Source organism: Clinocottus analis, unplaced genomic scaffold, assembly GCF_023055335.1.
Source record: "Clinocottus analis isolate CAN_PGR_092001 unplaced genomic scaffold, fCliAna1.0.p SCAF_28, whole genome shotgun sequence".
Taxonomy (NCBI): Eukaryota; Metazoa; Chordata; class Actinopteri; order Perciformes; family Cottidae; genus Clinocottus; species Clinocottus analis.
The window spans coordinates 1,937,938-1,948,796 of NW_027176020.1; the positions used below are offsets into that span (position 1 = coordinate 1,937,938).

General features: G+C 44.8%; 1 protein-coding gene across 1 annotated transcript in view; it reads left to right on the forward strand.

Moving 5' to 3' along the window:
- Nucleotides 1-9,614, forward strand: part of LOC137795510 (protein-glutamine gamma-glutamyltransferase K-like) — a 12,952-nt gene extending 3,338 nt beyond the window's left edge. The window contains exons 3-13 of the mRNA XM_068593033.1: nucleotides 1,843-2,094; nucleotides 3,694-3,812; nucleotides 3,927-4,034; nucleotides 4,693-4,870; nucleotides 5,711-5,849; nucleotides 5,941-6,133; nucleotides 7,396-7,549; nucleotides 7,629-7,913; nucleotides 8,587-8,747; nucleotides 8,835-8,971; nucleotides 9,066-9,614. Coding sequence (XP_068449134.1) covers nucleotides 1,843-2,094; nucleotides 3,694-3,812; nucleotides 3,927-4,034; nucleotides 4,693-4,870; nucleotides 5,711-5,849; nucleotides 5,941-6,133; nucleotides 7,396-7,549; nucleotides 7,629-7,913; nucleotides 8,587-8,747; nucleotides 8,835-8,971; nucleotides 9,066-9,207 — 1,868 coding nt within the window. The 3' untranslated portion in view covers nucleotides 9,208-9,614. The remainder of the gene's footprint in view (nucleotides 1-1,842; nucleotides 2,095-3,693; nucleotides 3,813-3,926; nucleotides 4,035-4,692; nucleotides 4,871-5,710; nucleotides 5,850-5,940; nucleotides 6,134-7,395; nucleotides 7,550-7,628; nucleotides 7,914-8,586; nucleotides 8,748-8,834; nucleotides 8,972-9,065) is intronic.
- The last annotated feature ends 1,245 nt before the right edge of the window (nucleotides 9,615-10,859 follow it).

The following is a 10,859-nucleotide window of genomic DNA, read 5'->3' on the forward strand; positions in this document are numbered from 1 at the left end:
ACTTTTTACTTAACGAGGTTTGTAAGGGAATATGAGAAAAGGAGTATACAGATCATCATGTTTTTTTTATAGCCCAACTTCAGCTTTTTAACATTTAAAAATCATACAAGTGGTGTTTATTTGTGAAGTATCATAAACGTTTTATCTTCTGGAGAAAAAAATCCTGCAATTCCTGGAAAAAATTCTAGATTTTATTTTTATTTTTTTGCGTTTACCCTTTTGAATTCCAACAAGATGAATACATTACGACTCTTACGTGCATACAATTTAAAACACATAACTTCTGCCTTAACAGGAAGTAACATATGTTTAAGGGCAACTAAGTAGAAAAATAATGCTAATACTACAAAAGCTTTTTGTTTGACACCTCCTACTCCCTCACCCTCTTTGTGTGGGCCATCTGCTTCCACGACGACGTGGATCGCATACAAATTAATATTGTGGGATATTTATTCATTCCAGCACCTTTTTTTTTAACATGTATGAAACGCTAGAAACGCTGTATGAGAACCGTGGTTGTTTTTAGTCAAATTTTTTTTCCTCCTCGGTGGAAATTTAATTCCAACACATTTTCTCTGCTCATGATCTGCTTAGAGAAACCTCGCGCTGGGGTTAAAGAAGCTGTAGTCTGATTGACGAGAAGGAAAATCACAGCCCCAATCATAAACGCTGAGATCCAACTGAGAGTCGATGACGGGTGAACGCTGTGACTTTGTGGTTTGAGATGCATTTCAAAGTCTTAACCCCTCCTCCCCACCCGGGCTCTAAGAGGTCACAATCGTCATAACACCTTAAAGAATGAAAGGTTGCTATTCTGAGAGTCTTTCCTGCAAAAATAAATAAATATATATGTAATCCTCCTGGGAGAGCATGGATATATTGCCTCTTAGATCGTGAGATGCGCTCTGTGTGTGTGTGTGCAAAGGTGATGTTTTATAAGAGGTGTACGGGCATAGCTATTTCATGGCCATGGGCAGTTATCTTCCTGGCTGTATTTTTAAAGGACTGATGTGACAGTGGCATTGAACTTGTCATGAATGCAAAAAAGCAGGAAAAAGCTTTTCCCATATTAGTAAACTATTGCAGTGAACCACTGCTTCGAATCAATACTGCATCAACACGCTGCTTACAGATGATGAAGTCTGAACGAAGCCCGAAGGTTCGTCCTCTGGGCAGCGAGAATGTAAATACAGTGAAAAGCCAGTGAGATCCGGCCATTGTTTATTTTTTTTATTGCTTGTGCACATTTTTAGCTGATTCTGACGCTGTAGGAAAAATCCCCAGAAGCCTCCGCTTTGACGCCGCGGTCGGTGCGATGAGTTGCGTGGCTGCGTTGCGTGGCTGCGTTGCGCGGCTGCGATCCAACAAAGCTACGCAGCCCGCAATACTGTGATTGGTCTGCTAACCACATCCTTTATGAGTCTTGCATTGGTGGTAAATTCCTAGCGGGAGATACCGGTGAATGTCGGTGTTCAGGTCGACTCTAAATGTTCGTTGCGCCACCTGCTGTTCTGGCGTATGGAAAAGGCGGGAACTATAAACCCAAACGAGTCCGTCGATGCAACTGCTTAACCAGCCGCACAAGAGTGTAGATTGCCCTTTAGTTTCTTTGAAGGCAGCTTCTGTCACTGTAATTGCAGCATGTTGACTCGTGGTTCTGTTAAGACATTTAAACATTGCTTTTATCTTCAAGTGACAGTGAAATCTGGGAATATCCACAACTTTAGCTCCACGAAAGGAGGAAAAAAACATCAGCGTTGGTCACGACAGTCGGTGCCGCAAAACTGCTGCCATCAAAGTGATCGAAGTCATGAACTGCGCTGTGTCCCCTCGCCTCCTCAGGTCCGCTGCCGTCGGTGTCCAAAGGAACCCACGTGATCGTCCCTTTGGTGGACGACTTGGAGGACGACCGCTGGGAGGCTGCCGTCGTAAAACGGGACGACAACAAGATGATGCTGTCGGTGAATTCTTCCCCCACGGCCGCCATCGGCCGGTATGAACTCGTGGTGGTAACGAATAATGCCAACGGCCAGGCATTGTCCAAACGTGACCCGGCCAACGACATCTACCTGTTGTTCAACCCCTGGTGTGAAGGTAAACACGGGATAGGTGGATGTCTCTGGTTCATTAACAGGGGGTGGTCAAGATAAAAGAAACACCTGCAAATGCAGTCGTAAGCTTGAGAGGTCTTCTGAGCCGGGCTAGCTGTTTCCTCCTGTTTCCAGTCTTTATGCTAAGCTAAGCTAACTGACGGCTGGTGGGCGCCTAATATTTCAGACAGACATGAGATATTTATCTTTTCATCTCACTGTCCATGAGAGAGAAAACACTATTCCTCTGAAGAATGGGCATATTACACCTCGAGACAAATAGAATACAATGCTTTGTTGTTGCTTTGTGTCTTTTTGCGGTTGTTTTGTGGCTCTTTGTGGCTCTGTGTGGTGGTTTTGTTTCTCTTGATGGTTGTTTTGCGTCTCTTTGTGGTTGCTTTGTGGCTCTTTGTGGTTGTTCGGTGTCTCTATGTGGTTGTTTTGCTCATTTTCCTAGTTATTGGTTACTTCTTCTCCTTACAGCCATTTTGCATTTCTTTGTTGTTGTCTTTTTGAATTTCTTCCTTGCTGATTTGTGTCTCTTTACGTGTCATTTTGTAGAGAAAGGCCCGGGGACACTTTTGGCCCCTGAGCCTTGTAGCCTTGTAGACTCGTGAAGGAATCCATCTCTTCCCTTTCCAAGATGGCGGGAACGTGAGCTGCCAGGTTTAAAACCATGGTCACGCCGCTTTCCTCTCTAAAGTGGTGTCATAATGATGAGGCCACCCTAATCATAATAACACTACTTTAGGAGCAGCGTGGGTCAGACTGTGGCTGCTGGTTCCACGGTGTTGCACTCTAAAAGCACTAAAAGCATCACTTTTGAATCCCTTGTTATTATCACTCGCGTTTCATCTCAAAAAGGCCACAATATTGTTTACCATCATTTGAAAGAAAATGCGAACTAGGCGTGAGGCGTGAGGTGCTGAAAATATTACCATACAAACTGAGAAACAAACTCAAAATCAAATTTTTCAGGTATTTTGAAGTGCAGACGCAGAAGTTCTACAACTTGACTGTCATACGATCCCTAAAAAACATGTTGTGTTTCTATCTTTCAACAGTAATTATGCACAAGGAGCATTAACATTTATTATTTTTAAAAAAAGATGGTAATGGATCAGGTTTTTAGCAAATACAAATTTTCCACCTGTAGTCAAGAGTCGGACGGTAGAAAAATAAAATAGGAAGGAAAATAGTACATTGGAAGAAGACCAGATATTACAATAGTACCGTCAAAGCCGGGTTACAAGCCGTTCCTACCTTCGGTAAGCGTCCCTGCTGTAGCAAGCTAGCGCTGCTGCTAGCTCCCTGCTGCCCGGGGCGTCGAGCTGCGGTTTTTCCCGTTACCTTCGGTGTTTTTTTGGTGGAGCTAGCAAGGAGCTAGCGGTGGGTAGCGGAGAGCGATCGGAGAGCTAGCAGCAGCGCTAGCTGGCTACAGCGGGGAGCTAGTGGGGACACCTACCAAAGGTAGTAGCGGCTCGTAACACAACTTTCACGGTACACAATTGAGGTTCTCAACAAAAGGATACAAACACAAATGCACACGAGTATCCGATGTTTTGTCAGATGGGAGAAAATGTTGTCACTTGTTCTCCATCAGATGACTCGGTGTTCATGGACTCTGAAGAGGAGAGGCACGAGTACGTCCTGAACGACATCGGACGGATTTACTACGGCACGAAGGATCAAATCGGAGTGAGGTTGTGGAGCTACGGACAGGTGAGGGCGCCGAGCGACCGCCGCTGCCGCCGCTCGCCGCCGCTCGCCGCTCACCGGTTGGTGGATAGATGGAGCAGCAAGACTATTTACTCTGGTTCTTTTTTTTTATGTCAGTTTGATGACGGGATTCTTGAAGCTAGCATCTTCGTCCTGGAGAAGAGCGGAACTCCCCCTTCAGGGTGGGGCGACCCGATTAATGTGGTGCGAGTCATCTCAGCCATGGTGAGACAATTGTTCCTTCTCCTCAATATGTACCAGGGATTTGTGACAAACTTTCCCCTCAGGTTGAACTGTTCAATTTATAATTTCCTGCCTTTTTTTTAATCTCGTGCCAGCATCAGGTCAACAGAGCCTCAGCTGCACTCTGTGTTTAGCAGTACTCAGTAAACGTTAGCATGCTAGCGGGTACATTTAGACAGAAAGGTCTTGGCAATGCTTAAATGTGCGCTTTTTGGTTTAATTATAATTTGCTGACTTTTTATCTAACGCCAACGTATCACATCAAATTTTTGAAATGTGTCCAGTACTTAAATTAGTGAAACTAATGGCATTCCTATCCGCCGCTACTGTACTTTGTGCCGAGCGTTAATCAGAGAACGTTAGCATTAAGATTACCTGCTTGTTAGCATTGTCACTGTGAGCATATTACATTATTACATATTATTATTGTAGTGCATAGCACACTTTTTTAATAGTAATTTATTTTTTACTCGTTAGCATAGATTTGTTAGCTTTTAGCTCAAAGCACCCGCATGTCATACAAATACATATAATCAGTTGTTTTGTAGGCTTTTATTGAACATAATTGAGAGGGAAATATGTATTATTAACTCAATGTAGATGTTTACAAATGAAAACTGAACATTCCTCTTTTATCCAGATAAACTCGCCCGATGACGGTGGAGTCTTGGAGGGAAACTGGTCCGGAAACTACTTGGCTGGAACCAGTCCGACCGTCTGGAGTGGAAGTGTAGAAATCCTGAAAGAATACCATAAAAACAGCGGAAACCCCGTGAAGTACGGCCAGTGCTGGGTCTTCGCTGGCGTGTTCACGACAGGTCGGCTGCTTGTCTGGCTTCTTGTAACACTGTAGAATAACCAACACTGGTAAACGGTCAAATTACAGGCTAATAGCTACTTTACTGTTAACAAATAATACTAGAATTAATGATTAATAGGTATTAGTAAGGCTATAATATGTGTTCTTTCAACAGTTTCTTGTTGCACACATTATAACATTGTATATATAAAGGATTTGTTAATGGTTATCAAAGGATTTGAAAACACACATGTAAAGCTAGTGGAGCATGTTGTTGCCACACTTCATTAAAAGGTTAATAAATACTTTGTAATGCGTCTATAAACAGGATTTGGACACTAATATGAAGTTTTAACTGATGATTCGTATTATTAAATAAGTTGTAAAGCAGACACTTTATGTATTTATTCCTTTGTCAATGGTTAATAACTGGTTTCTTTGTCTTGAAGGTTTAAAAATAATTTGGTAATCATTAACAAATCATTAAATATAGTGTGCAACAAGACACTGTTAGATAATACAAATAATAATAGCATTATTAATAATGCTGATAATAATGATTAAATATAGCATAAGTAATAGTTAGATTATAATAATTAAAAACATTAAATACCCTTTTATACAGTATATTAATGTAATAACTACTATTTATTGGTAAGACTATACCATTTAAAACATTTTATTATTCATTTAATTGTTTGCTAACAGTAAAATAAAGACAAAAGTTGAATTAATTGTTAATAATTTAACAATGAAAAGTCATTTTTGTTGTTTTTTCCTCTGCTGTGTTGATGTTCTGTGGTCGTCGTGGCCGTTAATCGTCTCCCTCTGACCGGCCCACCGCTCTGGTTCCCTCCAGTTCTGCGGTGTTTAGGCGTTCCCAGCCGACCCGTGACCAACTACAGCTCGGCCCACGACACGGACGTCTCCCTGACGACGGACGTGTACCTGGACGAGGCCATGGACCCGATCGACGAGCTCAACGCCGACTCCATCTGGTGAGTGCCGGCGTCCTCGGCCCGGCGCGTGTTTTTTTTTTTTCCCGCTCTCTCCGGTTCTTCACGCCTGACCTCGCGGCTTCTCTTGAAGGAACTTCCACGTGTGGAACGACTGCTGGATGTCTCGTCCGGACCTCCCGCCGGGCTTCGGCGGCTGGCAGGCCGTGGACGCCACGCCCCAGGAGACCAGCCAGGGAACCTTCCGCTGCGGCCCCGCCTCCCTCGCCGCCGTGCGCAGCGGCCAGGTGTTCCTGAAGCACGACTCGCCGTTTGTGTTCGCAGAGGTGTGTTGACCTGTAACCCGCTGTTGTGTTGACAACGGGGGCCCACTGGGAGCACACAGACACACACACACACACAGACAGACACACACACAGACACAGACACACACACACACACACACACACAGAGACAGACACACGCACACTTTTACACGCACACAGAGAGACAGAGACAGACACACACCCACACACACAGAGACAGACACACGCACACACACAGGGACAGAGAGACACACACACACACCTATCCACACACTCGCAGACACATATACACACACACTTGTCGACACACACACATTTACACGCGCACACACACAGACAGACAAACACACACTCACCTATCCACACACACTCACTCTCATACACACATGTACATTTACACACACACACACCTATCAACACACGCACACATACACACCTATCCACACACAACCACACACACACGTTTACACGCACACACACAGAGAGACAAACACACACACAACTATCCACACACAACCACACTCACACACACACTTACACACACACACACACATTTACACGCACACACACAGAGAGACAAACACACACACAACTATCCACACACAACCACACTCACACACACACTTACGCACACACACAGACACATTTACACACACACCTATCAACACACACATTTACACGCACACAACCACACACACACACCTATCCACACACACACACACACACCTCCCCCTGGACAGCCGCCTCTCACCCTTCACTCGCTCCGCCAGCAAGAGAAACTGCTTCAGGTCTCGGGGGCCGAGTGGCGGCCGAGAGGATCGATGCAGCGACTCAACAACCTGCAGAATCATACGCCTGGATTTCTGTGTCCTTCGTTTATACGTAACAACAACCGCCGACCCGCCTCGCACTCGCACTCGGCGGGTGAGTTGGCGCCGACCCCCCGAGTGCGTCCACGAATGCGAACGCGGGCCTGATGAGCTCGCTCCCTTCGGCCGCCGGACGCTGCATATATCTACGCTATTTTGAGGATTTTGGTAGTTTTTCTTAAAAAAAAGGGGGAAAGCCTTCAACTCAAAATTGCCTAGTGCTTTTTAAAATGATTATTTTTTCTTTGTAAAGGTTGCAGGACTTGCAAAGACGAGTCACAGCTGGAGAACAACCCACTTTGTTGATAGATGACGCGTGCACTGTGTGCTAATCATGAGCCATGTGGCAAACATCAAGTGATGCATGGCTTTGTCCATCTGTTCGTCTCTGTCTCTCTTTTGCTTTGTTCCCAGGTGAACAGCGATAAAATATACTGGCAGAGGAACATAGACGGCACCTTTAATCAGATCTACAGTGAGAAAAAATGTGTGGGCATCTCCATCAGCACGAAGGCCGTCGGCACCGATGAACGCAGCGATATCACAGAGCTTTACAAACACTCTGAAGGTACGGCGCCGCCGCACCAAAGCCAACGCTAATGGAGACGGCGTTGTTGCACCTGTTGAGTTAACCGTGTCGGTCTCAGGGTTGGAGGAGGAACGCATCGCGGTGGAGACGGCGACTCGCTACGGCTCCAAGGCGGAGGCCTACTCCTCCCCCACGGCGGAGGACGTCTCCGTGGAAGTGACCATGGACGGCGAGGGGCCGCGAATGGGAAGCGACGCAGAGCTGACCGTCACGTTGCGCAACAGCGGCTCGCAGCTACGCCGCCTCGACCTGCACAGCCGGGTGGCGGTCATGTACTACACCGGCGTCCACAAGGCCACCGTCAGGAAGGACAGGACGGACGTGGACCTGCAGCCCAACGAAGGTGGGCGGAGCTTTCTCGTCGGGGGTGCCGGAAGAAAGTGTCAGGCGGGCATTAACGATGTGTTTTCATCATGCATAGACTTCTATACAACCAGAGGAGTCTCCCCCTGGTGGTCAGGAGAGAGAATGCAGCTTTAACACGTGAAGCATAGACTTCTATACAACCAGAGGAGTCGCCCCCTAGTGGTCAGGCGAGAGAATGCAGCTTTAACACATGAAGCATAGACTTCTATACAACCAGAGGAGTCGCCCCCTGGTGGTCAGGAGAGAGAATGCAGCTTTAACACATGAAGCATTCGACTTCTATACAACCAGAGGAGTCGCCCCCTGGTGGTCAGGAGAGAGAATGCAGCTTTAACACATGAAGCATAGACTTCTATACAACCAGAGGAGTCGCCCCCTGGTGGTCAGGAGAGAGAATGCAGCTTTAACACATGAAGCATAGACTTCTATACAACCACAGGAGTCGCCCAATCTGCTCCACTTGGCAGAAACAGTTTGACGGGATAAAACAACAAACAACAAACTTAAAATTAGTGAACGTTAGAGACACAGAAACACAAACACATTAAACTTTTTCCTCAACAATTTCACTCTAAGCTATGAAGGTAAAGAAGAAAAAAAACTCGATGTCTTAAAGACGAAAGTTCACTTTGACTATCTTCGGTCCACAGTAAAGTTTCTGGAGTGGAGCCTGGAGTACAAAGACTACAAGGACCAGCTGGTGGACCAGGCGGCTCTGATGCTGACGCTGTCGGGCCGGGTCAAAGAAACGCAGCAGGTCCTCGCCACTCAGTTCAGTTTCCGCCTCAGGACGCCGGACCTCATCATAACGGTGAGCCGCCGGACAACACGGCCCCTAAATATCACCCGTAAGAAGACTAAGATGTGATTTCTGTTTTTTTTGTGTTTGTTCTTACAGCCAATCGGAAAGGCAGTAGTAGGAGAAAAGATGGCGGTAAAGATTTCCTTTACCAACCCACTGCCACAGGTGCTGAAAGCGGTGATATTCCACGTTGAGGGACTCGGCCTCCTAACCGCTCGAAAGATTCAATATGGGTGAGGGGCGTCGGGAGGGAATACCCGTTTTTATACATCTCTTTTTAACTCCATATTCTGTGATTCACACTGTCACTTCCTGCCCCGCCCTCAGAGATATTTGCAGTCGTGAAACTGTGTCTCTGACCGAGCAGCTCGTCCCCTCGCTGGCCGGACCGAGGAAGCTGCTGGCCTCCTTGGACTGCAAGCAGCTCACACAGGTTCACGGCGTGGCCGACATCACGGTGGAGGGATAAAACCACGGCGCTTCACAGCGATGCATTCCTGTGGAAGGATTTTAGACAAATTATAAGAAAGCAAGACAGCTAATCCTAAAACATCCAAGAGAAATACTTGGACGGAAGCTTTTATATTCTATGAAAACCAGTATTACCTTCAACTCGTCCCTCAAGATGTGTAATTCTGTGCTAACAGGCAGTATATTATGATCGTGTTGGTCTTTTTAGGCCTATTTTTTTATGAAATACTTATTTTGCTTACCTTGCTACGTGGCGAAAGGAACTGATTGCTATATAAATGTCTAAATGCGGCTGCTCGTGTACTATTTTTAGTCTTGTTGCGACGTTACAAAGATTTAAATTACATTTCACGAGAGCTCGTTGGTACAGAGCTATGTATTGATATGTCTTACATTCATTAATATAGTTACGATATAATAAAATAACCTTCAGTTTTTATGAAACAAAGATGAATGCAATTGTTTACTTCTAATATTTCTGCTTCCTTAAAGAAAATTCTTTCGTTTCCTTTTCTTTGTACTATCGTTACTTAATATAGCGCGAACACATATATGAACTTATTATCTCCATAAACAAGGGTTTGCTAGATATTATAAAAGATATACACAAATGACATCAAACCCGACCTCTCTGACAAAGTTATGAATGTAGAATAGTGAGGTTCAAGAGTGCAGCAGCACTAAACCCACGCAGATATGAATGTAATGTTTGTTACGGAGTCGCTTTTACTCCAAATGTAATTTCCTTGAGTCAATGTTGGTATGTTCACTGAGACGAAAGCTCCGCTGGTTAATATTGATAGGATTTATATGAGATATATATGTTGAGGAATGCTTGTTTACACAGCTTTTCTGTTTCATCAATGACGCTGTTGTGTTTGGAGGGAACGTTTACTTGTTTATCCTCAATATGTGTGTGTTTTGATTATGCACCTGGAGAGGGTGCGTTTGATTCATATCTCTGGGTGATTGATGCCACCTGGCTTATGCCGCGTTTACACCGAAAGAGTTGTAATATATATTGTGAAAAACACATTTTTCCCGTGGCGCGAATGATGAATTTTTTCCAAAAATTCGTTGTTTTTTTAAAAAAATTAGCTCGACGCTGAGTTGTGAAAGTCGGAGCTGTTTATGGCTACGGAAAATATTATGAACCCAGACACGTGGGCGCTTCATGTTCCGATGTTTGTGGGACTTCCTCAACAAATATAACGCAGAAATAGTTGTTAATATTCAATGGTCGATAGCGGGAATGAAATCTGTTTTACAGGAACGTGACCGGGTCAGTTCAGGTTAGCTAGTGAGGCTATGAGCTGCTAACTTGGGCTAACGTAGCCGCTCCAACTTTCTGCCGCGAATGGTTGCGGAAAAGCAAATTACAACCACATGAAGTCCAGCGAGTAAAATCAGGCGATAAAGTGATGAACCTGAATAGTTTGTTTCTGCCTTTGGTGGCTGATTTTTTTAAATATAATAATACTTCAGGGAAATCAACGCCTGCATGCTGGTCCATGCTTCCCACTCACACTACTAACCATCCTCAAGTTCAACATTGTATGAATGCATAAATTAAGGAATATGCATGAGCAGATTTGTGATTATGTAACGTATATTTAGAATTCATATATATATATATATATATATATATAT